General features: G+C 40.9%; 1 protein-coding gene across 1 annotated transcript; it reads left to right on the top strand.

The window, feature by feature from the left end:
• The first annotated feature begins 469 nt into the window (after window positions 1–469).
• On the top strand, window positions 470–26,468 carry lypd6 (LY6/PLAUR domain containing 6). The gene is made up of 5 exons (XM_023417588.2): window positions 470–639; window positions 20,241–20,415; window positions 21,800–21,898; window positions 22,165–22,295; window positions 22,687–26,468. The coding sequence occupies exons 2-5, from the start codon at window positions 20,298–20,300 to the stop codon at window positions 22,852–22,854; spliced, it is 516 nt and encodes a 171-aa protein (XP_023273356.1). The 5' UTR covers window positions 470–639; window positions 20,241–20,297; the 3' UTR covers window positions 22,855–26,468.

Raw genomic sequence — 26,468 nt, 5'->3', positions numbered from 1 at the left:
GGTGTTTGAGACTTTAACATGTTCTATAACACCTCCATCTTTTAACAGCAGACACACGCAACTAGTTTCTATCACATTTTGAACACACTGCAGTGAAAGATACAGACAGAAATGTCAAAACTGTTAACTACCATCCCTGGTCTCCCTAGGTGATGAACACTGATTGGAGGGGCCCTTGGCTATTTGTTTGCCCAGGGGCCCAGTGGACTCTGGAATGGCCACTGAATATGAGCTTCCTGCATCAATAATCCAAAAAAACACATGATAAAACTGTCAATGGTTTCTTCTCTGTGACGGATAAATGCAGCGGTACTCATCTTCCTCATGCAGATGTTAATTGTCTCCAGTTGTTTTCCTCCAGCTCCATTATCAGACCGGAGGTAGGGCCGCCGGAGCCACCGCCCACAGGACCGTCCCGGCCAATGAGAAGCGGGCTGAGCGACGACCACTGATAGGAGCGGAGCCGCACTTCACCTCCGTCTCCTTCCCTCAATGGAAAAAGGTTTTCCTCCTTGAGTGTGACCGAGCCGATCCGCCAATGGGACAATAATCCTGAGAGACAACAAACAGAGAGCGAGGAGACTTTCTGCAGCGCCTCGGGACCTGAGCCGCTCTGACAGCTGGAACCTCTCTGCTCAAGTAAGTGCTTTGATTTGAGCTGCAGCCGGAGCGCGGTCAGGGATCAGCCCGGCTTCTGAAGGAGAGTCTCAGTGGACAATGGTCCAATAGAAATCTCTTCAAAAATCATTGTGTTCAAACACCCGCAGCACCAGTGCAGGCAGGGGGGGGGGGGCTGCTCTGTGTGACCCATTTTGACCTCCTCACCAGCTCCATCACATCCACACCGAGCTCTCAACATGAATAAATCATTCAGTGGCAGCAACAAAATCCAACACAGCCCATCTATATTTCTTTCTTTCTTTCTTTCTTTCTTTCTTTCTTTCTTTCTTTCTTTCTTTCTTTCTTTCTTTCTTTCTTTCTTTGCAGAAAAGAACCTCAAAGGATTTGAAGCTTTTATTTAATAACTGATTTTTGTGATGAAGCCTCACAGACAAAGAGGGATCCTGCTCATGAATCACAGTCTCTCTGAATGTGTTTACTTGTATTCAATGATTCTAATGCGAGAGCATCAGTGTTGATCTGCTCTGTCTCTGAATGTTTCCATGAAGCTTCAGTTTCACGTTTGGACAATTTTCGAGTGCTTGAACACGGTGTCTGTGTGTGTGTGTGTGTGTGTGTGTGTGTGTGTGTGTGTGTGTGTGATAATGAGTAGCAGGCGGATCATCGCCTCACCTGGTATAACGTGTGTCATGAGGCCATATAGAAGATGTTTTGGGGGTGGGTGCCATCAGAGGCGACACCTCCACACTACGGCGGCTTTGTTTTGCAGGCTCAGTCTTTCTATCAGTGTTCGTGTATTTGTGTGGGAGCAGTGTGTGTGTGTGTGTGTGTGTGTGTGTGTGTGTGAGTGTGTCACTTAGTGTCCTGCTGCCCTGCATGGAGCTCCTGTCTCTCTGCCCTCTGTCACTGCAGCTCAGTGTGTGGATGAGGGCTGAGGATCAGAGTCCAGTCCTGAAACACGGCGTCACATTCATGAACTTGTTCTTTGATCATTTGGATCCTGCTGGAGAGGAAAACTGCATCCGTTTCAGACAGCTGTAGTGAAGCTTGAAGTGAGTGATCCTGTTGGTGTCAGGACATAGGCTCACACATATCATCTGTGTTAGTGTCTTGAATGTTTGTGACAGGCTGGAGCCAATCACAGAGAGGCGGGGTACCAGTAGTCTATCACAGGGCTGACATATGGACCATTCACACACACATTCACACCTATACAGACAGTTCAGAGTCACCAGTTAACCTGCGTGTGTGTGGACTGTGGGAGGAAGCTGACGCACCTGGAGAGAACCCTCACAGGTACAGGGAGATCCGAAAATCACTACACTGATGGAATTAAACATTAAGCTGAAAAGCAATTCTGAAACTGCATGTGATGTTTTAAAGGTCACTTCATGAAAACTATGAGGTGATGTAGTAAATTAGTAACAGCATCATTAAGTTATAATATTCTACATGATATTATATCTATATATAACTATATATTAGTTATATTATAAACAATCAGCCACCTTTAAATGGACTTGGTTGTATTTTTCTTTTCACACTCAGTTTGTAAATTTACCATTGACCTGATATCAGTTCATGTTTGTTGCCTTCAGGCTCAGACTGAATTATATTATTACTAATGATAAAGATATTTTTGTCCCTGTAAATGCTGGATGATCAAAGTGGTGTCATACTGTTTTCATCTGATTATTACTGAATTTACCAAATCAAAAATATATCAGTGAAAGTTTTTCAACACACGTGAATCATTTTATCTCTTATAACAACCTTTCTTAGTTCACACTTTGTTTTGTCTTAAACTGATTTTTTCATTACAGATAAATAGATGCCTAAATAAAAAGTCATTAATATTCATTAAATGCACCACAAATAATATTGAAAATAAATACAGATATTTATTCATTAATAAAATGTGATGAACTGATAGTTTTAATTTTCTTAATTTATTTAGCTTTGTATTAATTCCCCTACTTATTTACTTTCCCATTTGAATTTTTATTTTATTTATTTATTTGTTTATTATTTATTTATCTATCCATTTATTATTTTTGCATTTGTGTTTTCCCCCTACTTATTTCCCACCAACTTATTTATTTCTGTATTTTCTTTTTTACATGCATTTCTGCTTCATTATGCAAATGAGGGGAAAATAATAAATGGATAGAGAAATAGATTGTAAATAAATCAATAAACAAATAAATAACTGAAATGTTAATTTAAGTGAGAAAGTAAATAAGTAGGGGAATTAATACAAAGCTAAATAAATAAAGAAGTACATTAAAACAGAAATGAGTTTATTACTTACTTTTTTATATTAATATTATGTTTGGTCAATTTAATGGCATTTTAATTTATTTATTGAGTCATTTCTTTATTTATATTTGATTTGAGCAGCTTCAGTCCTCCATATCGCAAAACGTTTACTGTAACAATAGATGATGCGTGTGTGTGTGTGTGTGTGTGTGTGTGTGTGTGTTGCCAGCCTCAGACCTCACTTCTGAACCTTGTGTCTTGTGTGAAGAGGCTGTAATTTGCTGTGAAGTGAAGTTCTCTGTGTCTCTGTTCGATCAGCATCACAATAAAGTTTCAAAATGGAGACTATGAACAGCTCTGCTGTGGCTCCAGGTCCGGGTCCAGCTAGCCCCCACTGCGGGGCCCCATCCAGCTGATGGGCGTTCTTTAAGGATTAATTCAGATGAAGCTGTGTACCCTGTGTACTGGATCAGGACTGTAACACCTGCAGGCTTTACTGTGTGACTTACTGCTGTATTTTGTTTGTGGTTAAAAAGCAAAGCAAGAAGAAACTTAGAACCAAACCAAGACATTTTTAATTCATTTCTAGTTGTCTCGTGTTTTCTGGTATGTGAAGCTGGCTGTAGGTCACTATGGTAACCTGCTCTGGAGCAGGTTCATTTCAGAGGATCAACAGCCTGCCTACTGACCAATCAGATCACTAGAAACACATAGTCATTATTCAGAGAGGATCGAGTTTACTATAGAGACATTAGTAATACAGAGTATAGAAACACTGCACCATGATAGAAACAGGACTTCACCAGGTCTCTATCAGTTCAACTATTCAATGGGGATTTTATTTAAATTTAATTTTGAATGCGCCATAAACGTAATCCTCCTCTGTTGTATTGTGGAGGCAGAAATCTACATCTTTATTTGTATGAATATCTGTTTATCTCACCATCATTTACATCCAGTCCCTGCTGCTTGTGGCTCTGTGAGGCTGATGGCTCTGTGTATAAATTGTGTTAGTGTAGCAGTAGTGATGGATGGGGCCTGGGAGCCACCAGCCCTGCTGTGTGATGGATGAAGGCTGGAGCTCTGACACTGACAGGGCTGAGAAATGGGCCGTGGCCTGTTAGGGAAACTGTTCACACTCATTAGAGCAGACACTTTCCATTATGGAGCCTTGTGATGGGGGAAACCCACATCTGTGGCTGCCCGCTGTGGGAGGGGCTGCTCCCAGGTGTGTGATGAAAAGGTGATGAAGGCCATTTTCCTCAGTCAGTGCAGGAGCACATGATGCCTGTGATATTCAGACTGTGCTGGTTTCAAAACTATTATACATGCTGACACCCCCTCCTCATTAGCTCTGACCTCTGTGTGTCAGAGCTGATTCTCATCTGAACACTCTGTAGACTGATGTGGAAGTCCACATTGGGTCTGTGTTTGAGTACAGGTAGTTTAATGTCAGAGACGTGGTTAACATGGAGGAGTCCAGTTATTCACTCTAGCTGTGCAGTAATAACAGAGTTAGAGGTGGGAGCTGAACCCTGCTCCTGAAATTCATTATCAGTAACCCAAAGAGGTCTGGAACCTGAACTCTGGTCCACACATTACAGATGAAATGATTTTTGTGACTAGTTTGTGTTTAACAGTGGAACATAGTACTGTAGCTGTGGGGTAATGCTGTGTCAGGCTGTATAGAGCTGTTTTAGCTGCTGAACATGTTCATTCAACTTTAGTTAAAACATTTTCATCATGTGAGTTGTAATGTAGTTCAGTTGCATGTTTGTCAATGGTCAGGATCATGTCATTTGTTTTTGCTCCAGAAGCAACAACCTGCAGGAGCTCAGGACAGTTGGAGTGTCTTCAAAGCAGCAGGTGTGTATCAGTGTGAGTGAGCAGACAGAGGGTGAAGCAATCGGTCAAAGACTAAAACACAAAATAACTTTGTCAGTCAGCTATACATGATGATCATGCTTTTGAGCGAACAGATGTGTGTGTGTCCGTCCTTCGAGCAGATCCAGCTGCTGGCGGAGGTGTGCAGTCCAGTTTATGTGTCAGGTCCAAAGAGTCATTGACGTTCTGAAATAAAGTGGAATTTATCAGTTTCTGTTTCCTCTTGAAACTGCATGGCACACAGCAAAATGAACCGGTTCCAGCAGCTAACCACATCTAACTAGCAGATGGACAGGACTTGGTTATCTTCAATAAACTGGGTCCAGTGGTAATGTAAGGAAACAGGTGCTGTGTTCTGCAGAGCAGAGAGAGGTCACTGTGAGCCGTGGCTCAATGAAGATTACATCACAGGTCACCAGGTTACCCAGAGTGCTAATTATACAGTGACAATCAGTGGGGTCAACTATTTCTCCAGGGTGAAAGGGAGCTCAGTTGTTGGGCACACATGGATTTTAATGTTGTTCAATGACCCAACCGGTAAAACCCCTGAATTCCTGAGTGAAAACAATGATGGACACAGCCACACAAAGACTACTAACAGGAAGTAACAAACTCCTGAAACACGCTATCTGCTAGCTAACTTTTGTTAGGTAAACTGTAACTTAAGGCAAAAGTTAGAAACTCGCTAACATTAACATTCATCCATAGATACTTGACACAAGTCACTGATGGAGTGAAGCAGAAATGCTACAGTCCACTTCCAGAAGATCCTTTCACAAGATTCTTTCAGACATGAACATGGGAAATATATTGTAATATTTACAATTACAGGTAAGAGGATTATATAAATGTTTCAACAGGTCAGACCTGACTCTGTTGTTGTACTCCTGAATTACTGCTTCAGAAAAGTACATTAGACTCAATATATCAGGAGGTAACATGGAGGAAGTGTGGCGTAAAGAAAACATGTTCCTGTCAGCTGTGAAACGTGTCACTGATCCCTCTGGTTCACGGAGGACGCTTGACAGAGAGAAACAGATTCTGATGCAGCGTCACATGTTTCCTCTGTGACAGCCTTGTCACCACTGAGATGTTTAATGGCTCATGACAGTTTGAGGGTCACTGATTGGTGGCTGAGGTGAGCTGTTCCAAACCAGTCCAAATGAGTCTAACCCTGACCCTGACACCAGATACATGGGGGGTAATTCGGGGTTCAGTATCTTCTGTACCATGCTGTACTACAACAGTTTAAATCAGCTGGCTGCTGCCAGGCTACTGTCAGGAAACATGTTCATAGTTTTTTGTTCTGAGCATTTGCTTTAATGGGAGCAAATAACAAAGTGAAAGAGAATGACACAGAGCAGTAGTAGCATCCAGAGTGCTAAGCTCCAATAATACTTAACCATGAGGGTCATGTGACAGAAATGTGGTCATCACCTCAATGCATCATTTCACGCTCTCTTCATGCCACTGTGATCACATACTGGAGGTTGTGTCAGCGGCCACTTTATATTGTATATGTTGTTTCTGTGTGAATACTCGTCAGACATATACATCTGTATCTATATCTACACCATGTCTGACTGTTGATTCATTTATTCACAAAGTAGCAGCAACACATCATCACGTCACTGAACCCAGTCTTTCACAATATATTTGCACAATTCATCTATAATAGTGAAAATATTGTAAAGTATATCACGTGTATAGCTTTTGATTTAATTTATTCAAATCTGTTATCTGTTGTCTGACGCCTCAGCCTGTTTCAGCACAAAGTACAAAAACAACTAAACAACAAAAATGACCCCCACCCCCATGGATCATCATTTATGTGTTAGGTTGTTATCGGTGTATATAAATGTAGGACTGTGGATCCTGTTGGCAGGATGTTGGTCTGGTTCATGTGCAGTGATGGACAGTAGCACAAGCCACTGAGTGAATGTGATGTATGAGAGAAGCACAGATGACTGTATGTGATGTGTCCACACAGCAGGACACATGCTCGTCCATGTCCCACAGTCTGGACCCTGCTGCCAGCCGTCTGCTGCTCTGCTCTCATGTCAGGCCTGAAAGCTTCATTTACACAATCTCTTATAACATTTAGTTCTCATACCGAGCTTTTTCTTGCTCTTAGTTCACATGTTTGAGATTGTGTTGACCCACAGACATGGGAGGAAAGATAAAAACCTTTCAGAGGCTCTGAGGAAAATTTTGATTTATATTTTTCTTCAAATGTTCACATGTAGATGAAATCCGATTGTACTTTTTAACTTTTTTTCGTATGATGACAGAAGGTAAAATACTCTCTATCTCTGTCTGCGTCCTTCCTCAGTGTTAAAATCCTGACATGGATTAACATGTGTGTAGTGACCTCCTCTGTGTTAGCATTCAGACGAGGCCTCAGCCTCCGAGAGTCAGGAGTCTCTGGAGACTTCTGCTTTGAAGTTTTGCACTTTACAACATGTGTAATTCATGTCTGAGTCAAACCAGTAGAGGTTGTAGTAGGAACATGGAAAAGATGAGTGTGTGTTTCTAACACACAGGTCTGCCTTAGTGTTTCCGAGGAGTAAATGTCTTAAGATGTATTTTATATTACCACTCAGTCACACTCAATGTTTCTAACTAAAAGTTTTCTCCTAAATCCTCTTCACAAAGCTTTTACTAACAGCTTTTACTAGCAACTCTGTTGCTATGGCTGACGTCAATTCTCATGGACGAGCTTGTTTACAAGAACCACAGCGATTGGTTGATGAAAGAGTGTGTGCTGGTGAAAACACACTCGCAACATCCTGCAGTAATAATAAAATAAACACTGAGAAATAAACAATACAAACGAAATAATAAGGGATTATGTGCTGTTTACAAAAGTAGTGCATTCTCCAAAATGCATCTGTATGATAAATTAAATCAAATTTATTTATAAAGCACATTCAAGAACAGCAAACAGCTGACCAAAGTGCTGTACAACACCAGGAAAACACAAACAACACAGAAACAACAACATCAACAGACAATAACAACAGCATGACAGAACAAGCAAGCAGACTGAAACTAGGGAGACAACTGATCTTGGCTCGAATGTTTATGGGTATAAAAATGTTTTGAGCTATGATTTGAAAGAGTGGATGGATGGAGCAGATCTGATGGATATGGCCAAGCTATTTCAAAGTGTGGGGGCTATGACTGAGAACGCCTGATCACCTCTGTGTTTAAGGTTAGTACGAGGGACAGTGAGGGGGCCCATGACAGATGATCTGAGGGGCCTGGCTGTAGTGTAGGGGTTAAAAGGTCTGTGATTGAGGGGGGAGCTCATCCATTGAGGGCCTTAAAAACAAACAATAGAACCTTGAAATCAATTCTAAAGTGAGTTGGGAGCCAATGAAGAGGCCAGGATAGGGGTCATGTGATCCCTCCAACTGGAACCAGTCAGAAGCTGAGCTGCAGCACTCAGGACCAGTTGCAGGCGAGACAAGGACAACTAAAAGAGACTACCTAACTAACCTATTAGCCACCTGTGTGAGAAGCCATGCCTTACATGGATATCCACCGTCCTCCACCAGGTGACATCCAGCTGGAATATGATCCTTTCATCAGGTCACTCTCTATTCAGATCCATGGATCCTGTGTAGCTCCTGGACACTGTACAACAACGTCTACAGCTGTACAGGCAGCATCCAACAAATACCTCCTCGTCCTCTGATGGTGCAATCGTTTTTACATCTATCTCTGGCACCGTTCACAGCGGGTAGACTGACCATGAAGCTGCTTTATTTCTCTTTAGTTGTTGAACATCTAAAGGAAATGGTATTGTTCTATGATGTCGGGTCGGAGCGCATTTGCTGTTGGTGAGTAGATCGGCCTACAGATGGCTGGTAGATCTCCAAGTTGTCTGCATTGTAAAGTTGCGTTTTCACTGTTGCTAAGTAACGCAGCGTTGCCAAACACTTAATTTCTGCACTGAGGTTGTTTCAGTTGGTAGGAGATGTTATTGCATCCCTCACAAACTCCACAGCGACCATTATTCTCTCCTGATTGAGTCGTTTCTTTTAAGTGATTCAGCATCATTTAAGGTTTCCAAAACACTGCGATGTAGAATGACGGCATCTCTTTAAGATTGGTCTTCGTGCGTGAGTCCTCTCGACTGGCACAGGACTGACACACCCATTATTTTTAGGAGTTCCTCCAAAATTAGCAAGTTAGGAGCTACTTTTAGTCTTAAGATGGAGGAGGATCTGACAGAATTGCTGGTGGAACAGACCAAAAGCACTCTGAGAGGGCAGCTCTGGGAGTTTGAACTGGAAGATTTCGATGATGCTGATGCCAGGCCTCTTCTAACGCTGGTGTGGGAGGTGAACACCAGCATGAAGATGAGAGACATTGGATTTGAAGCCATGAATCTGCTCAACTCTCCAGAGGCCATGCCTCCATGTTTCCAGCATCCGCAGATTCTTAAAGGGGCTGAGGATTACACCAGGATCCTGACAGAGCAGCAGCAGGAGGCGCCCAGCAACAAGCTGCCTGGCCCACGGGACGTGGTGATCCATGTGTTTTCCAGAGTCCTGCAGGACTTCCAGGTCCCTCCTCAAAGCACCTACTTAAATATTCCCTCTCACCGGCTCAGTGACATGGCTGTCAGCATTACGAATGCTGTTCTGGACCAGGTCTCCGCTGCTTTGTCCACTATGCTCCAACAAATCAGCTTCTCCCCCCCAACCAGGGACTAACCTGGTCCTGTCTATCAGCACCAAGGTGAGACAGGCTCACGCTGACGATGTCAGACCCCCCCCCCCCCCCCCCCCCCCGGATCAACGTGCTGTCATCACTGCAGTGCAGGATGATGCGACCACCAGCCAGGGTGACACAGAACAGCAGAAAGAGGTGGAGAAAACCTTCAACGCCACAAGAGAGGTGAAGAAAAGGAGTCGAATCCGACGTGTCTATGCCTGGCTTCAAAGAACAGTCCAGCATGCTCGAGGAAGAACACACTGACATTCATTCTGGTTGTCTATACTTTAGATTTTTTGTTTTAACAAACAATTTCCATTGTTTGTTTCATTATTTCATTCATTATTTAATTATTTAGTTATAATATAATTATTATTTTATTCATTATTTCATTTTTTTGTCATTCATTATTTCATTATTATTTCGTTATTATTTTATTCATTATTTCATTAATTGTTTCATAAGTATTTCATCTATTTTTTCATTATTATTTCATTCATTATTTCATTAAAATATTATTATTTTATTAATTATTTCATTAGTATTTAATTGATTGTTTCACTATTATTTCATTAATTATTTCAATATTATTTCGTTATTATTAAATGTATTATTTAATTAATGGTTTCATTAGTGTTTTATTAATTACTTCATTATTATTTTATTCGTTATTTTATTCATTTTTTTATTTATTATTTCATTGTTATTTCATTATTATTTCATTATTATTTCATTTTTATTTCATTATTATTTCATTCATTATTTCATTGTTATTTCATTCATTATTTCATTGTTATTTCATTTATTACTTCATTCATTATTTCCAAACATATGAATAATAAATTTGTTGTTTCATTGCAAAAAGGTTTGATATTATTGTTGCATGAGTTCGTGTAGAATGAAGAAAGTAAATCCACCAACAAGGCTCAGAGTTTCTGCTAATGGATAACAGGAGATATGGAGGATAAAGTGTCCACTACAGTAAAAAACAAATACATTCTGTTTTATGATGTATTTATATCAGAGCAGATGACTCTTTTAACGAATAAACTTTTTAAAACTTTTATCATATGGTCTGGAAAATAGAAAATATTCAACTCATTAATATATACTTACCTCCATATACACTGTTGCCCATAAAGTTGTAATAATTTTGTTTTCAGACACAGTCCTCTGTTTATTCCTATTTAAATGCATCAGTAATCACTTTGGAAGAGATTGACTACTAAAGTTTTGAGAAGATATACACTTTATCTGTCAAGAATAAATCACATTGTCACAATCATTTCATGTAAAGAGGTAAAAAATATTTTATTCCAACTTTATGAGCAACAGTTTATATATAGTGAAAAAGTACATAATACAGTATATGCATATATATATACATATGTATATACAGCTTAATTCTAATAAAACGTAGACTAATATTACATAAGCCAAAAACAAACAAAATGCCTGTATTCACAAAGTATTTTATCTTAGCACTAAGAGTACTCCTTGAACTAAAAGTTTTCTAAATCCTCTTCACAAAGATGCTGAGAACAACTTTTAATAGGGAAAAGTGAAAAGTCCTGAGCTAAGAGTGCGACTCTGCTGCTATGGCTGACGTCAATTCTCATGGATGAGGTCATTTACAAGAACAACAGTGATTGGTTGATGAAAGACTGTCTGTGCCAGTGAAAACACATGCTTAACAAATAAACAAATACAAATAAATAATAACGGATTAGCCGCTGTTTACAAAAGTAGTGCATTTTCCAAAATGCATCTGTATGATAAGGTTTGTGTTGACCTGGGAGAATTCAATTTTAATAAAGAAACTTACATTCAATTCTCTCAACGGAAAAAAAATATCTGATGATAATAGCATCAGGGGCAGTTTGGGGTTCAGTGATTTGCTCAAGGGTACTTTGACAGGAGGGTATACTCACTAGAGCACTGGATGTGGATTAATCCGCTGCTGAAAATAGTCCCAACAGATGCTCTGTTTCCTCCTGTCTGAGTGACGTTTGACAAAAACCTTTTATGAAATTCATTTTAATTTTACTTTAAAGTGACTCTACAGTTTCTAAAAGTTTGGGCACCTGGAGTCAAATTTCATGTTTAGTTGATTGTTGAAGTGAAAGGAAGAAAATCCACATTAGAAATAAACCTTCTTCTTCTTCTTGTTCTTCTTCTTCTTCTTCTTGCTTCTTATTTCATGAACTTAAAAATAATAAAAAAATTAAATGTGGTTTTATGAACCAGATAAAGTAAACAACACTTTTCCATGTTGCTATGGATACTGGCTGTAGTGATGGTTGCCTTCAGTATGGCTTGGCATCATGTCAGAACCGTATGGAGACAACATGGACTGAGTGTGTCCACACATTGTCCTGGTCTGCCTCAGATCAGTGAGGAGGCTGGGCCTTCGGCTGCGGTTGTCAGACTTACTTTCTGTCCTCAGCCTTGAATCTGTCTGAGAACATGCTAATTGGATTTGTTAACAGACAAAAGATGTGCGTCCTGTGTGGATTTCTGGAGCTTTTCAATGCAGCCTGAATGTTGGCCACATAATCTGAAGTGATCTGAGTGTATCACAGTTGCTGTAATCTGTGTTCAGTGAACTGTCTCCTCTACTGCAGATACACCAGACTGATGTGAGCCTGATAAACACACTGTGATGGATCAGACGACGTCCGCTCTACATTGTCATTCTAAAACTGTTATTTTAGCTCTGTATCAGAAATAATTTACTACTTAAATACATGCGCCCTTAATCATCACATCTCGGTCTTGTTTTTGTAAATCATCTGAGTCTAGTGTCACATGCATCGAATCTATTGGGACATAACTAGTTTTCTTTGTCTAGAAAAAGTAGGTGATGAGGTTATAAAGGTTCTGTAAATGATCGTCACTGCCACTGGCTGTCACACTAGACCACCGGCATCTCAGACAACAAAAATGCTTCATCGGTCACACCTCCCCCTCCGCTCTCGTCACTGTCTCAGTCAGCAAGGTGTTATGAAGCTCAGTGAAATAATATATATGTAATAAACACAACAAGAAGCTCAACTGAATAAAATGACCCTGTGAACATGAGAGCCAACCATAAACAATCCAGCTACAACCATTAGCACACGCTAGCATTGCTGCAATATGCTCCAAAGCAATGCTGACAGTTAGCCAGCTAGCGATAGCAATATTTACCAAACACATAAATAATAAGGATAACAGCAGGTTAGCTTATGTTATCATGTCTGCTGTAGCTGTCACTAATGAAAACAGACATGTAACATTATGAACCACCAAGTTACTGACACATGGAGGAGAAGAAAAACCAGTTCTGAGTCCAGCTGGACCCTTTAGTAGCTCGCAGGGTTCTTCTCTCGGTAAACCCAGACCAGTATCAGCACCACGGTAGGACTAAGACAGAAATTCAGCCTTGGACTGATCCACTGATGAAGCCGGTAAAAACTTTAAAAACTTTATGGGTGTTTTGACGGTCCACTGGCCTACCAGGATTTGAGCTGGTAGTCCTCATGTCCAGTCCTCCTGTGCTCTGCTCTCATCTCTTCCTTTGCTTTAGATGTTCTCAGATGAAAACATGGTTTCTTCTTCCTTGGAGGAAATTCTGGAAGGTCACTCTGACCTGAACGCTGCACTGTGACATCTGACCTGTGGGCAGAGCCTGTGTGTTTATAAAGGTGGGGAGAACCAACGGTTTAACAGGAGGGACTCATATGCACTAACATGCACATATACATGCACTAACATGAAACATAGAACGGAGAAATTCAGATTACAACACACACACACACAGAGGGTGTGACTTTGTCCTCTGCTCAGGACACCATAACTCCACTATGTCTTTATATAGAAAATAGTTGTTTGCTGCTGTATTATTGTTTAAAAGCACGTTTGCAGATTTTTATTTTATGACAAATAACCCCTTCTGATGGAAATCAAGTGTTTAACCTTGTTAATATCCATATACTTATATAAGACATGATGAGTGAAATCATCAACACCATGACAGAGTGTTTCCACCTTGAACTGCACTAAACCAATGACAGTCTCATAAAAACAGATTCAGACAGCCAGGGTTTCATACGTCACAAACCTAAGGAACCAATCCTGTCAACTCGTGGGAACGGGGGCAGGGCGAAATACACCCAAAACCATGTAAGTACAGAGAGAGAGTTAGCATTAGCACAACTGCTAACACTGTGTCAGCCGCTGCCAGTTACAAGCTAACAAACAACATAAACAAATAAAAGATGCTAACTATGCTAACTGTTCTGATACGTCTGCTGGTCTCAACAGACTCCTCATCTGAGTCTGGGTCTGACTGAGGCTCAAACATGTGGCTGAGTCTCTCTGATGTTTCCTCCTCTAACCATCTTGATGCTCTCTGCTCTTTCACCTGTCCACCTGGAGCAAGCAGGTGGTGGGCGGGGCTAAAGGCCTAATCCAGGTTTCTCAATCAGGAAGTAAGAGGAGATGAGCTTCACACCCATGTGTGAAAACCATGTTAAACTAAATATGAATCATAACAGAGGATTTTTAAGGAGTTGAAAAAAATGGAGAGGAACCTTAAATATACACACAGCTCCATTGCTTCACATCGTGTCAAACAAATACCAACCTTAACTGACTAAGGTCAGATCACTCAGGGTTGACAACATATTGTGACTGGTCAGTGAGCACAGTCCCAGCACACACCTGTCAGACACCGACATGGACCAAAGAAACTTTATAGATTTTTTTCATGACCCACCAGTCCATTGTGCTGTAGATCCCTTTTATTTTTTTTGATAAATTACCATCAGTCTACACTCAACAACTCTCTATGACAAAGTGAAAACATGTTTAGAAATCTCTGTAAATTCCAGTGTTGGCTGTTTGCTTCAAGTCATTGTGGAGCTGAAAGGTGAACCTGGACTCTGTATCAGGTTTTCTTCTGTATTTGGCTGCATTCATCCTACCCTCAGTTTTGAGCAGTCCCCCCATCCCTGCTGCTGAGAAACCCCCCTATAGCATGATACTGACCCCCAATACTTCACTGTAGGGATGTTATTATCCAGGCCACTCTGTCAGTCCATCACTCAGCTCTGTATATGTACCCTGTGCCCTGATCCTAGAGTGAACACACTGGAGACCTCAGATAAAGATCTTAGGTAGGAAACACGATGCAGCGGGGTCAGAGTCCAGCATGGCTGCAGACTGACCTGCTGCTTTATGCACAGGTCAGAAGGTAGTGTGTTACAAGACACTGTGACTCTGCAGCCTGTGGCTCTGTGGCTGTTCTTGTGACTGATCACTTTTCACCACCACAGGATACTGGCATCAACTTTCGTGACACGATGTTAGCTCTGACCTGCAGTGTGTTGTATTGAGACGAGGCAGAAAAGCCTGAAGAGAGCAGAAGCTAAAGAAAAAGTCAGAGGGCACAAGCTTCGTCTTCTTTCCAGCTTTGTTATAAACTAATAGACACAGCTGTTTCAGGAGCTTCTTTCAACACATTCTCTCAGATAACAAGTTGAATTCATGAGTATTACATGAACCCTTCTTCAGCACACTGTGTTTCCAGGTGTTGGGGTGTATAAAAAAGCCAACAGTGTCTCCAGAGGGCTTCACTTGAATCAGCGTTGGTCTGAAGACACAGGCTTGAAAAGTAAAGAATGTGATGGTGTATAAATGATATTTCTCAAAAATATGACATCCTTCATAAAAAAAACTAGATCAAATAAATTATGTTAGATAAATATATCCTTTACGTAAAATGAAGAACGAATAATCTACAGCTGCCAGTTACTAATGTAAACTGTTCCAGTGCAGGGTCAGTAAAGAAGCCGGGCTGAACACGTCACTTCAATGTCGAGTCGGCATAGTCCAGTCTTCTTGTGTTGTTGCCATGCTCTGACCTGTGCAGCTCCCAGTAAACTACAGCCAGTTTGAGGACCTTTGCAGCTGTAGCCATCTTCCAGGTCCTTCATAATGATCCATAGTATCCTGCCTCATGTCTCTACCATAGACTGTAAATAAAGATGGACTGAGCCTCTTTGAGGTCACCCACAGGTTTCTGAAGGCCGATTTTGAAGCTCAGAGTGAGCTGCTCCACCGTCACCATCTTGGCAGTGCCTGACTCCGCCCCTAACTCCCAAAAATGGGCAAAGAGGAGGGGCATGTGTGGAGCTGGAGTTGTCACTCAAGAGGCCACCCCCCATTTATATATACCCCCACCTCCATCCCCTGTACAGTCTGTCGTGAAGGAGGAAATTAGCTTCAGAGACCAAAACTGTTTTTGTACCAGGCTGTAAACATGTTTATCTCTGCTGTAAAGTTGGACATTTTAACATGGGAGTTTATGGGGATTGACTCAGGACATGGGGACATTCTTTTCTCATACTTGAGCTTTCTCATAGCTCCTGTGTCCTAACGGCCTTCGGCCTGTCAGACCTGTGGAGCTGTGTGGATGCTGGATGTTTTTAAATAAATATCTATATGGAGCTATACAGATCCAGTCAGGGAGTTCCAGAGATGAATGGGTGGCTGACTGTGTGTGTGAGACAGAGTATGAACCTGTGTGGAGTCTTTGTGAGCTGCTCATTGACTCAGCTCATTGATAATGAGCCCGTCCAGTTTTCAGCAGGGCCTTCAATGCATCTGTCTGTGCTGGAGAAAAGTGCACAAAGGGCCGGAGTCAAGTGCATGTGACAAATGTTCAGATGGCTCCATTTGTTTTCTTCCATGTCAAAGCAGTGTGTTGTCTATAGGACAGGCTTTCCCATGTATCCTGGCTGTTGAATAAGCCAGTGTTCACAGAGGACCCGGTCTGGCCTGACTTTACCTGCAGGGTGATGGATGAACCTGGTCCCAGTCACTGCTCTGTTGGCTGGAGTAAACAAGGATGAAGCCTCCTCCCATCTTCCCATGGGAACCTCCTCAATCTTTAATTTATCCTCAAATTATTATGTCAACAGATAATAGAGGCTAACACTGATGAAACACAACCAACAGTAACTGTGCTGCCGCTGCCCCCACCTCCACCCCACCCACCATCCGCTGTTCTGCCTCTGACTGTCAAATAAAAGCAAAAACTGACAAAGAAGAATCTTAATGTACCTGTGAGTTAGCTGTCAATATCCAAAAGGACAATAAAGTTAGTGCCAGGGTGGGGGTCTGATGGCGCGACTACACAGAGAGCGTGTCAGCCATGTTTTTCAGTCATCTGTGTTTGATATAACAGATTTACTGCTCTTTTAATCAACCCACCATCTACAAAGGTTGTGTACTGGGTCATGTTTTACTGGTTCTGATATGTCTTCTACAATGACAGTGATTGTGTGTTGGGCTCTGAGCACTGCTAAAACGCAGTTGACCTATTGTCCCTACTGTATCTGAACGTCTCATGTATGACTGATGGAGAACTGCAGCGTCCTGCCCACGCTACGCCTGACCGCTGTTTTCATTGGTAAAATGACATCACGGGTCACCGGGTAACCAACGGCACACTGTAAATACTGAGCTCAGTTGGAGCTCAGGTAGGAATCTGATAAGTGGAGTATTGTGGGAATCAATGAGTCAGTGTGGAGGCATGTGATGCCCCTACATTGGCTTTATGCTGCACTCGTACACTGTCAGCAGGTCACAAGGAACAGGAACAGATGGTGACTGCACCGCTAACGTTTTATCACACTTGATCAACAGCCTAAATGATCTGTGTTTATTGTGTCACACTAGCTTTGTATAGCTTTAGTTCAGTGAATGGACTGTTAGACTTAAAGTTGGATTGTATTTTAGTTGTATTTATTTTAGTTTAGTTTATTTGGATGTGACTGTGAGTGACGGAGGCTCTGCAGCTTGTTCTTTCCAGTGTTTTTAAGCACTGGGTGATATAAACATACCTAAAAACAACGTTGAAAGACAAACAAAATGTGAACAAAGGTGGTTGTGTGACTGGAAACACAACGACACCCTCTTAAAATAATGGCATAAGTCATTTTTTCAGGTTTTTCAGGGAACACAAAAAACTTAACAAAATATTGAATATATAACATTTATTAATGATTTCACTCAAAAAGGTCATTACAACAGATGACTGTTGACATACTAATAACAGTGTATGCCAATTATGTAACACAAGAGCAATAAATGACTTAGGCAAATTTTTGAACATGCCTTTGTGACTTAGGCAAAATAACCTTTAACTCTGTCAACAATAAAGCTCAACAAACAAAGCAAGTAAGAATTATGCTGAGGAGACATGCACATTTCCTCACTCCTCCCTCTAGCCCCACTTTTCTGGAATCTCTACTGATTAATGTGGCAAATTGTCTAAGAAGTGATGACACTCCACTGGCATCACATGTTTCGTTGACTGGAAGTCCTGGAACTTTCTCTTCTTAATTGGCAGAGCACACGGAAACATTCTTATCCATGATATTGGTTCATTTGGCATCGCTACCCTCTGTGGCAATGCTTCCCACGCAGAGTCCTCTGAGAAGGACAGCTTGAACTGGATCCTGCCTTCACTGCTGAACTGAAGAGCCCGCAACTCATGCACAGTTGGATCTCCAGCTCTTTTGCCTGGTCTGATGCTACTGAAGTAAGATCCACTCATTTTCAGAAACGCATCATGCTTGAGCACCTTCACATGGTAAGGTGATGGCTTGATTCTTGCAGTCTGAAGTATGACGACGTAGTCTCTCGGGGTGAAGATATCTGCAACTATTTTGCGTTCAAGGGTACAATGCATGCTATCACACTCCATTTGTGTGTTCCCTGCAACAAGGTATTTCTGTATTATTAGTACCCCATATTTCCTTGCAAGCTCAGAGAATGCATTTGACACACACATATTGTGGTTCTGATAACCACAGCCATCACTCCACGTGATGATCTCCTTGAGTTCTGGATGGTTTTGGATCACACCTTCAAAATGGCAGTATTGAAGGTGGGCAAATACCTCACTACTCAGGTTGCCCTTCGTTTCATCCCAAATGTAGCAGTACCCTTCCTTTGATCTCAGGTTGAAGAAGGTAAAGTTATGGACCTGCAGTTTTGTTTTGTAATATAGGCTGCTGGCTTGAGTTCTTGGACACAGCAGAACAGCTTGCAAGTCCATTGACTGAGCAAACTGAATTCTCATCATTTGCAGAATTCTTGTCACGGGACTTCTCTTGCCTCGCTTCATCTTTCTGGATGATATGTGCATCATATTCAGCCTTACTTATATTTCTGTGCTTGAATGAAACACAAACATCACACTGATCTTTTCGTGGAATGAATACAGAATAGTTCTCTTCGTGGAACACATCTGTAAAATGTCGTATCCCAACGGCCCTCAATCCAGCAGTTGCAGCTGCCTGTTGATATTCCCGATGTAGTTGGGAGATGGTTGTGCTTGGGTGAAGGAACTTCATGTTCAGGGGCAGAGGACTCATCACAAGGAGGGGTATAGTCTGGATCGGTGACGACATCATCACCATTATCATCATCACTGTCATCATCATATATGTCCTCTTCAAGGTGTGTCAGCTTGACATCTTCAACAACTTTATCAGGAGTGTTTAAGGTATTGTCTGCACCTTCAGTAACAGAGTCTTGGTCTGTAATATGCTGCTCCATCTCTTCAACAACAGTCTCGTCAGTTTCAGTAAATGAGGCCTGATTAGTGTCAGCATTGTCAAGTGCATCTCCTACCAAAAAGATGTAGCTACTTTGCTAACAAAAATGCTGACTAAAAGACTGAATTAAAATACTAAATAACTGCAAAATTTAAAGCGTAGCCTAATTTGTAGTAATCCTCATCACTTACCAGTAGGGGATGAGCCCTGAATGATCGAAATAACTTCAGTGGCTGAGTACCGTTTCATTTTTTTTGAAGCAGTCGCCATTTTGAAAAGCTTGTAAAATTGCCTAAATCACATTGTCCTTTGAGTTAGGCAAAAATAATACGGCCTAAGTCACACTTTTGACATAGGCCATTATACAACAGGGGTAGAATTGCATGTTCCCCTCAACTGAGGATTCAGGCGATTTTACCAGAGGTGGCCAGCTTCATGAGGGGGTGATTTAGGCAGAAAATGACTTAGGCCATTATTTTAGGAAGTCGACGACAAGTTACATGAAACATTAAATCCTGATTCTTCCATTTCTGTGTAGGAATACAAGTCCAGACTCCAGAGTGGTCCAGGTCTTTCAGTTTGATCCATCAATGATAACTGCAGAAACAAGCAGTTCTTGTAGGTTTCCTTCACACAATTGAGAAATATAAACCACAACAATAACAGAGCAGGTCCTGTGTCACCCTGTGTTCACACTGTGCCTTTAATGATGAATATAAGTGGAGCTCAGATGATGGAAACGCTCATCACTACTACTCTACTGATGTTTTCAGACATTTGAAAACTTGAATTGTTAGTTCTTTGCTGTGGTCAAAGTGGGATTTAAACACAGGAATAAAAGGATATTGCTATATTTATGAACATTAGTTATTGATAAGGGCAGTAACAGGGAGGAAGAACAGTTAAATAATGTGTTAATCATGAGCAACAACAGAGACAGTACTGGTTACCATGTTTGTTAAAACACCAGAGCAACGACCAGATACACCACAGATCAATATCAGATCAATATCAGATCAATATCAGATCAATATCAGATCAATATCCAAACTAGAAATCACCACAGACTATTGGAAATTAAATAACGCAGTTTTTGTTTTATTTCAAGACCATTAACCTAGAGATCTCTGTGTTTTACAGGTGTGTGGTTGATCTTGACCAATCAGAGAGCTGCATGAGGGAAACCAGGAAGCAGCCATGGAGCCCTGGTCTGCAGTGGCCTGGGTCCTGCTGCTGACCATCATGGTGGATCTTCTGAAGAGCACCAACACCAGAGACTTCACTGAACAAGATATTGTATCCCTCCACCCCTCCAGTGAGTGTCCTCTTCACACTGTCTGTGTGTTTCAGTGTTACACACATCAGTGTCAGTCAGTCAGAGCTGATTAAAGGCTGAAGAGCTGCTCCTCTCATAACTGGTTATTGTAACATTAGTTATTGTCTCTCTTCATTTATTGATCAGTTATTGTTGCCCTGTATTGATTAAGATGCTGTTAAGCCTACAGGTGTCTGTTCCACTCATTAGTTGGATTGTGTTCTGTTTTATAAACTGTTGGGACTTTTCTTTATAAGCCATCATCACTGTGGAAAAAAACTTTAGACACTGAAGAGTTCTTCATTTTCCTACAACACAGCAGTATGTGAAGTTAACATGAGATGTTCAGTGGCAGTTAAAGGAAGTAAAAAACAAACAATAATCATAATAAAGATGGACCAGTTTGATATCTGGCTGAAGGCCAGATTTACCTCAGTCTTACTGGAGATGTGTATCATTCTATTCTGGTGTATCGTGTTGTATTGTGGTGTATTGTGGTCCAATCACACACATGTACCCAGCTTGGGTAGAGAGTTGTTGCCCTGGCTCACACACACACACTTGTAACACTTGTTAGTCTGTAGTAAGGAGCTGTGGTGAGATATGCTGGGAGTTGAGGGAAGGGACTGTGGTCTTGCAGGCGTTATGGATGAAGTGTTGTCTGACCTGTTGACCTCCCGCTGTCACATGGGAGGAGGTGGGGTACAGAGGAGGGGCCAATCAGAGGTTTGGTCTCGAGCCAAATGGGGAAACAAACATGCAGCCTTTAGATCCCAGCAGATGGTCAACAAGGACGCTCTCCTCCCTGGTCTTCTTCTTTGAGCACGTTCTCCTCCTGCTTCAGTTCTTCCTCTTCCTCTTCCTCTACCTCCACCTCGGCCTCTACCTCTGACACGAGGCCGCCTCTTCCTCTTCGTCTACCTCCTTCTCCTCCGCCATAGATTCCCCCTCTCACCCTCACTCTTCTTCTTCTGACTCTTTCCATTTTGGTTGAAGACAGGTGAACTCAAGTGCTGCATTTTTATAGAGCTTAAACCTGATTGGTGTGTCTACAATTAAGCAATTATGTGTTTGCGCACCTGATGGTTGTGTTTTACCAACTGGCTCACAGGTGTGGTAATTTAACAGTCAGTGTTTTGGAATTGCAAGGAAGTGACATCATGATATACTTCTGTGTCTAATGTATACAAGTGTGTTTAGTGTTTTTCAAATCACTGTGTGTATTGTTTTGCAAAAAGTGGCTGACATTGTGCTTATATTGGTGCAAATCTGGGCCAATGTTTTGTTCCATGAGTGTAAGGTTTTGATAATTGTGTAATACTTTTGATTTTAGTGTTTATGCAATCGAAAAAATCTGTAATGGTTTGATTTGGTCTTTTCACAGGTACTCCATTTCCTGGTGGATTCAAGTGCTTCACCTGTGAAGATGCACAAGACAACTTTGAGTGCAACCGTTGGGCTCCAGATGTGTACTGTCCTCGTGGTGAGACCACATTAGACGTGAAATCACACGCTGTATATCACTGATATAACCTGTAGCGTACTGTGGCTAATGTTAGCAAACTTGTAGATGCTGCTGTAACTAACTTCACTGACTTTGTCCTCTCTAGTTCATTAAAACCCTGAGACATTTTAGATTGTATATGGCTGATACGACCCAGTTCACCCACCCTCTCAGTATATAAAGCAGGAAATTACCAGTGCTGTTGTTATCTTCATCTTGTGCTTGAATTTTTCCATGTGTTTCAGAAGCTAAATACTGTTACACTCGCCACACAGTAGACGTGGAGGGTGACAGCGTGTCAGTGACAAAGCGCTGTGTGGCTCCAGAGGCATGTCTCTCCACAGGATGCACTGACATGGACCATGAAGGAATAAAGGTGGGGAGCAAATCATTTACTGATTACTTATTAGTTAGCAGGGTCAGAATAACCTAGAAACATCAGGATGTTTAAGTTTAGAGAAACATTGAATACACACACACATCATCTTGTTTCAAACCTTCACTTGATTCAGCTTCATGATAGAAAGGGAATAACACAAAGTTATAATGTAGATTATAATATGACGTAACGCTCGTAAATATAAATGTAAATGTAAATATAAGTATAAGTATAAAGGTAAATCTAGTGTAAATGTAAATATAGATGTAATCCTAGTGATTTTGATAGAGTCCCTAATAAAAGGTCAGCTGCTCCAATCAATGGAGCCATGCCTACATGCTACTTGAGCATGTTAGCACTGTGTTGAGACGTTTGTCTTCCTGTCCAGGTGTGCACAGCCTGCTGTGAGGGAAATATCTGTAACTTACCGGTGCCATGGAACGAAACAGACGCCATCTTCTCCATCACCTCACCTCTCAGCAGCACTGCTGGACATCCACCCACACTGACCTTTTCAATCATCATCACTTCCTTCATCATCTCAAGTGCTGTTTAAAAAGTGGAGTCAAAGTCAAGGTCATCTAGGTGTACTGACGGGACCAGGTGAACCTGTCAGTGGACAACATGACTTCTGGTTGGACTCTTATATGAGGCAGTTTAGTCTAAATTTTACAGAAAATAAATAAATTCATCAAAAACTCAATAGGTTGTACATGTATAGAGAATGTGGCCCCTGCATCAGTTATCACATAAAGAATAATGGTTTTGTTCTTATTTAGAATGATGTTTAATTTTCCCATCATACATTATGTTTCTGTACAGTCGGCCAACCAGCAGGGCAACAGTTAGTAACATTGATGTACCATTGTTACACAAAAGTAAAATTTGTAGGAAACAATAGTTATAAGCTCATCAAAAGTTTCAAAGGGCTGGACTCAAGGTTCTGCATGTATGTTTGTGCTGTTTCTACGACAACGTTAAACACCTTAAAGGGAAGTGTGCAGATGACAGTACTGATATGGCTGATCAGGCATGTTCAATATTAACAGTAGTCTACCAGCAGGCTCACTGAGAGTTATCCTCCAGCTGTTTTACCTCCGTCAGCTCAGCACGCTCATCATCCCAGTAGCAGCTGTTTTACTCACTGACCTGTCGATGATGATCATTTGGAGTTTGCTGATGTGTAAATGTAAAAAGCTCATGTCCCCGTTTTTAAAGTTTGTAATTAAAAACAGAGGTCTAGTGTTACACGTGTTTTGGTCAACAGAGGGGGCTGGGTGCTAACTAAAGCAGATTCAGAAGTGAAGCTAAGACCATCAAAATAGACTTATCCAATCAGATTTGTTGTTGTTGTCTCCAGGCAGAGAAAAGGTTAGCTGGCTCACTCATTGGTTAGGAGTTCATAACCAGGCAGTAAACTAACAAAAACAAGCATACCCAAAGCCCCCAGCCAGAACTTAAAAGAAATGCTTTTAGGTTGGAAGAATTGAAGAAGAAGAAGTTGCCCGGCTTTCTGCAATGGACTTCACGCCACAATATTCATAACCTTTTATGAAAAATGCTTTTAAAGCTTGTAATCTGTGGACCCTTGCGAATTAAAGGAATATAAATAACTGAGAAATAGATAGACAATAGGACTTCATGACTGCTTCAAAGGTAGGAAGTTGTCATTTAATTAGACAACCTTCACAATAAATACATGACTGTACCCCTTTTGTATTTCATAGGTAAAATTTTTAACGATATATATTGAACACCATCTGGTCACCTAAGTAAAGAGGCTTCATCTTGTTTAAATATTCAATAATATTGTATGTCTTTGGATGCATGTACATATATATAGTATTTATTTTTATATCAAGTGTTGTGAGAAAAGTGAGTGTGTGAGTTTGATGATTCAAAATGTCTATGTCATGATGAACCAACCATGAATTGATTTGTTTTTAGGTTCTTGTTGAATCATGTGGTGGAAGAGTTTGTAAAGAAGAGTAGAAATTCCAGTGATACTTCAGAACACAGATTACACAAAACACAAACATGGGACAATCCACTGTTTTAATGGAAATTAAATACTCTCACACACCATACAACCAGAATATCCTTTGAAAACTCTGTCATTGTGATGTGGCTATAAAACATTATGTATGTGCAGGTCCTTGTCCACTGTCATATTTCAGTGTACATAGACCCCTGAGGCCATTTACAAGTGATCAGCTGCAGCATCACTGTGTGCCATGATCCAGCACTCTGCAGCCAGAGTTCAGCTTTGACCTTGTTGTGAAACCTTTAAAGGGGGAGTGAGTGAGACTGAGGCTGTAGTCGAAAAAGTCTTTTTTTCTTAGGAAGGTTGAAACTGAGTGAAATGAGCTGAAGTATCTGAGCAGCATCATGATCAGAGCCGGTCCACTTCTCTAAATGATAAGGAAAGAAGCTTCAATGCTTCCTATCTTATCTCCTTTAGCATAGGAAACACTGGACCTTCCTCTATGGAATGAAAGGAGAAATGCTGTCCCGCAATTCTTTGCTGCAGCAACATTTAAAGGAACACACCATTGTAGTTTCACCACGGCAGACCCACATAAATGTAGAAACATCAGAGCAGCTGTTTTATGTTTGTGACTTGATCCAGAACTGATGGAAATCCTTGTCTGATCCACTGAAGCCCAAATCCATACATAGAGATTTATTCTCTTTAAATCAGTCAGGAGTCATGAAGAACAAACAGATTGAATTTATAGTTAATAATAACATGGTCATAACAAAATACTATAGTCTATACATGTTGTTGTTTCACTACATCCCCTCCCATTGTGGAATGCATAAGGAACAATGGCTTCTGTGTATGAAAATGTCAAAAGTGTTTATGTCAGGAAAATATGTACTTATATCTGAATATAATTTATTCTGATCGATTGTTCAGTTCCATATTTTCATTGAAATATTATTTTAATGGCTCAACTTTCTCTACATGTATATTTCTTTATATTTATCTTATTTCAACATTTCAGTCCTGTTTGTTTTGTGTTTGGAAACTTATCATCTATGTGTTATAAATAAAGTTAGTTAGAGAAAAAAAATCATAGTGGAAGTGCAGTCAGTACTTTTGAACTCTCCTTCACATCTTTCCTTGACCTAATGACATTTTCCATCAAGGTCGAGGAGAAGTGGTTAGAGAGGAGATTATTTGGACTTTTCGACTGCAGCCTGATATAACTCTGACTCTTTGTTGGTGCTGACAGAAACCTGCACTACACTGTCTCTGTAGTAACCATGGTTGAGACTGTCACAGGGCTGAAGGGTCTGGTGTGGACAGATTACTTGTTGATGACAGTGACTTCAGTCTGTCACTATGAAACTGTAGCTCTGATGTGACGGAACAGCTCTGAGAGTCAGTCGTTTAACATTCTCTGCCTTAACACCAGACGATGCAAATGCTGACAGAAGATATAGTAGGAGCTTTACCTGGGTTATGGCTGGGGTTAACTCCAACCTGGTCTGGTTTGTCCAGATGATGATGATGCCTGATGTTTTTTTACTGAGTGTTTTACTGTGTTTTCTAAGAAGCTTCCTTTACTACATGTACCAAGGCTGTTAAAGAGAATCATGTTTCCATTGTGACTGAAGTCTGATCAATATGTTTTGAGGTTGCACTGTCTTTCCGACAATGCAATGAAACAACATGTACACAGGAAGTAGTAGTAACATGAAGTGAAGCTGATGTATGTAGATCCCACTTCCTATGTTTAGTCACCTCTGACATGTCTCTCATCCATCTCTCAGTGACAAGATGCTGTGTTAGCATGTGCAGTGTACTGGAGGCTGTAGAGTCTCTTACTTCTTGTCTTTTGTATTTTAGAAGTTTTTGATCTTGTGTCAGATAACATTGTTCAGGCTTTTGTTTTAACTCAATTACAAGTGAAACTCAAACTGTTGCATGCCAGTTTTGTGCCAACTTGTGTTACATTTGTTGATGCGCCACTTGTATGTAAATATACATTTATACATGTCTGTAGAGGTGTGAAATCTTAACCTTTCATGTTACAGATGATTTCTCAATGTGAACATTAACAGAAATCATTCACTTCATGAAAGAGTCACCAGCAGTTCATGTGGTGTTGTTACAGTGTTTGTGAGCATGGAGCCAATAAAGGTGCATGTGTAGTGACTGGA

Source organism: Seriola lalandi, unplaced genomic scaffold, assembly GCF_002814215.2.
Source record: "Seriola lalandi dorsalis isolate HSWRI2012SDOR001 ecotype SW California unplaced genomic scaffold, Sedor1 jcf7180002054576, whole genome shotgun sequence".
Classification (NCBI taxonomy): domain Eukaryota; kingdom Metazoa; phylum Chordata; class Actinopteri; order Carangiformes; family Carangidae; genus Seriola; species Seriola lalandi.
Note: the sequence above shows the minus strand (reverse complement) of the source record. Positions and strands in the feature narration are given on the sequence as shown.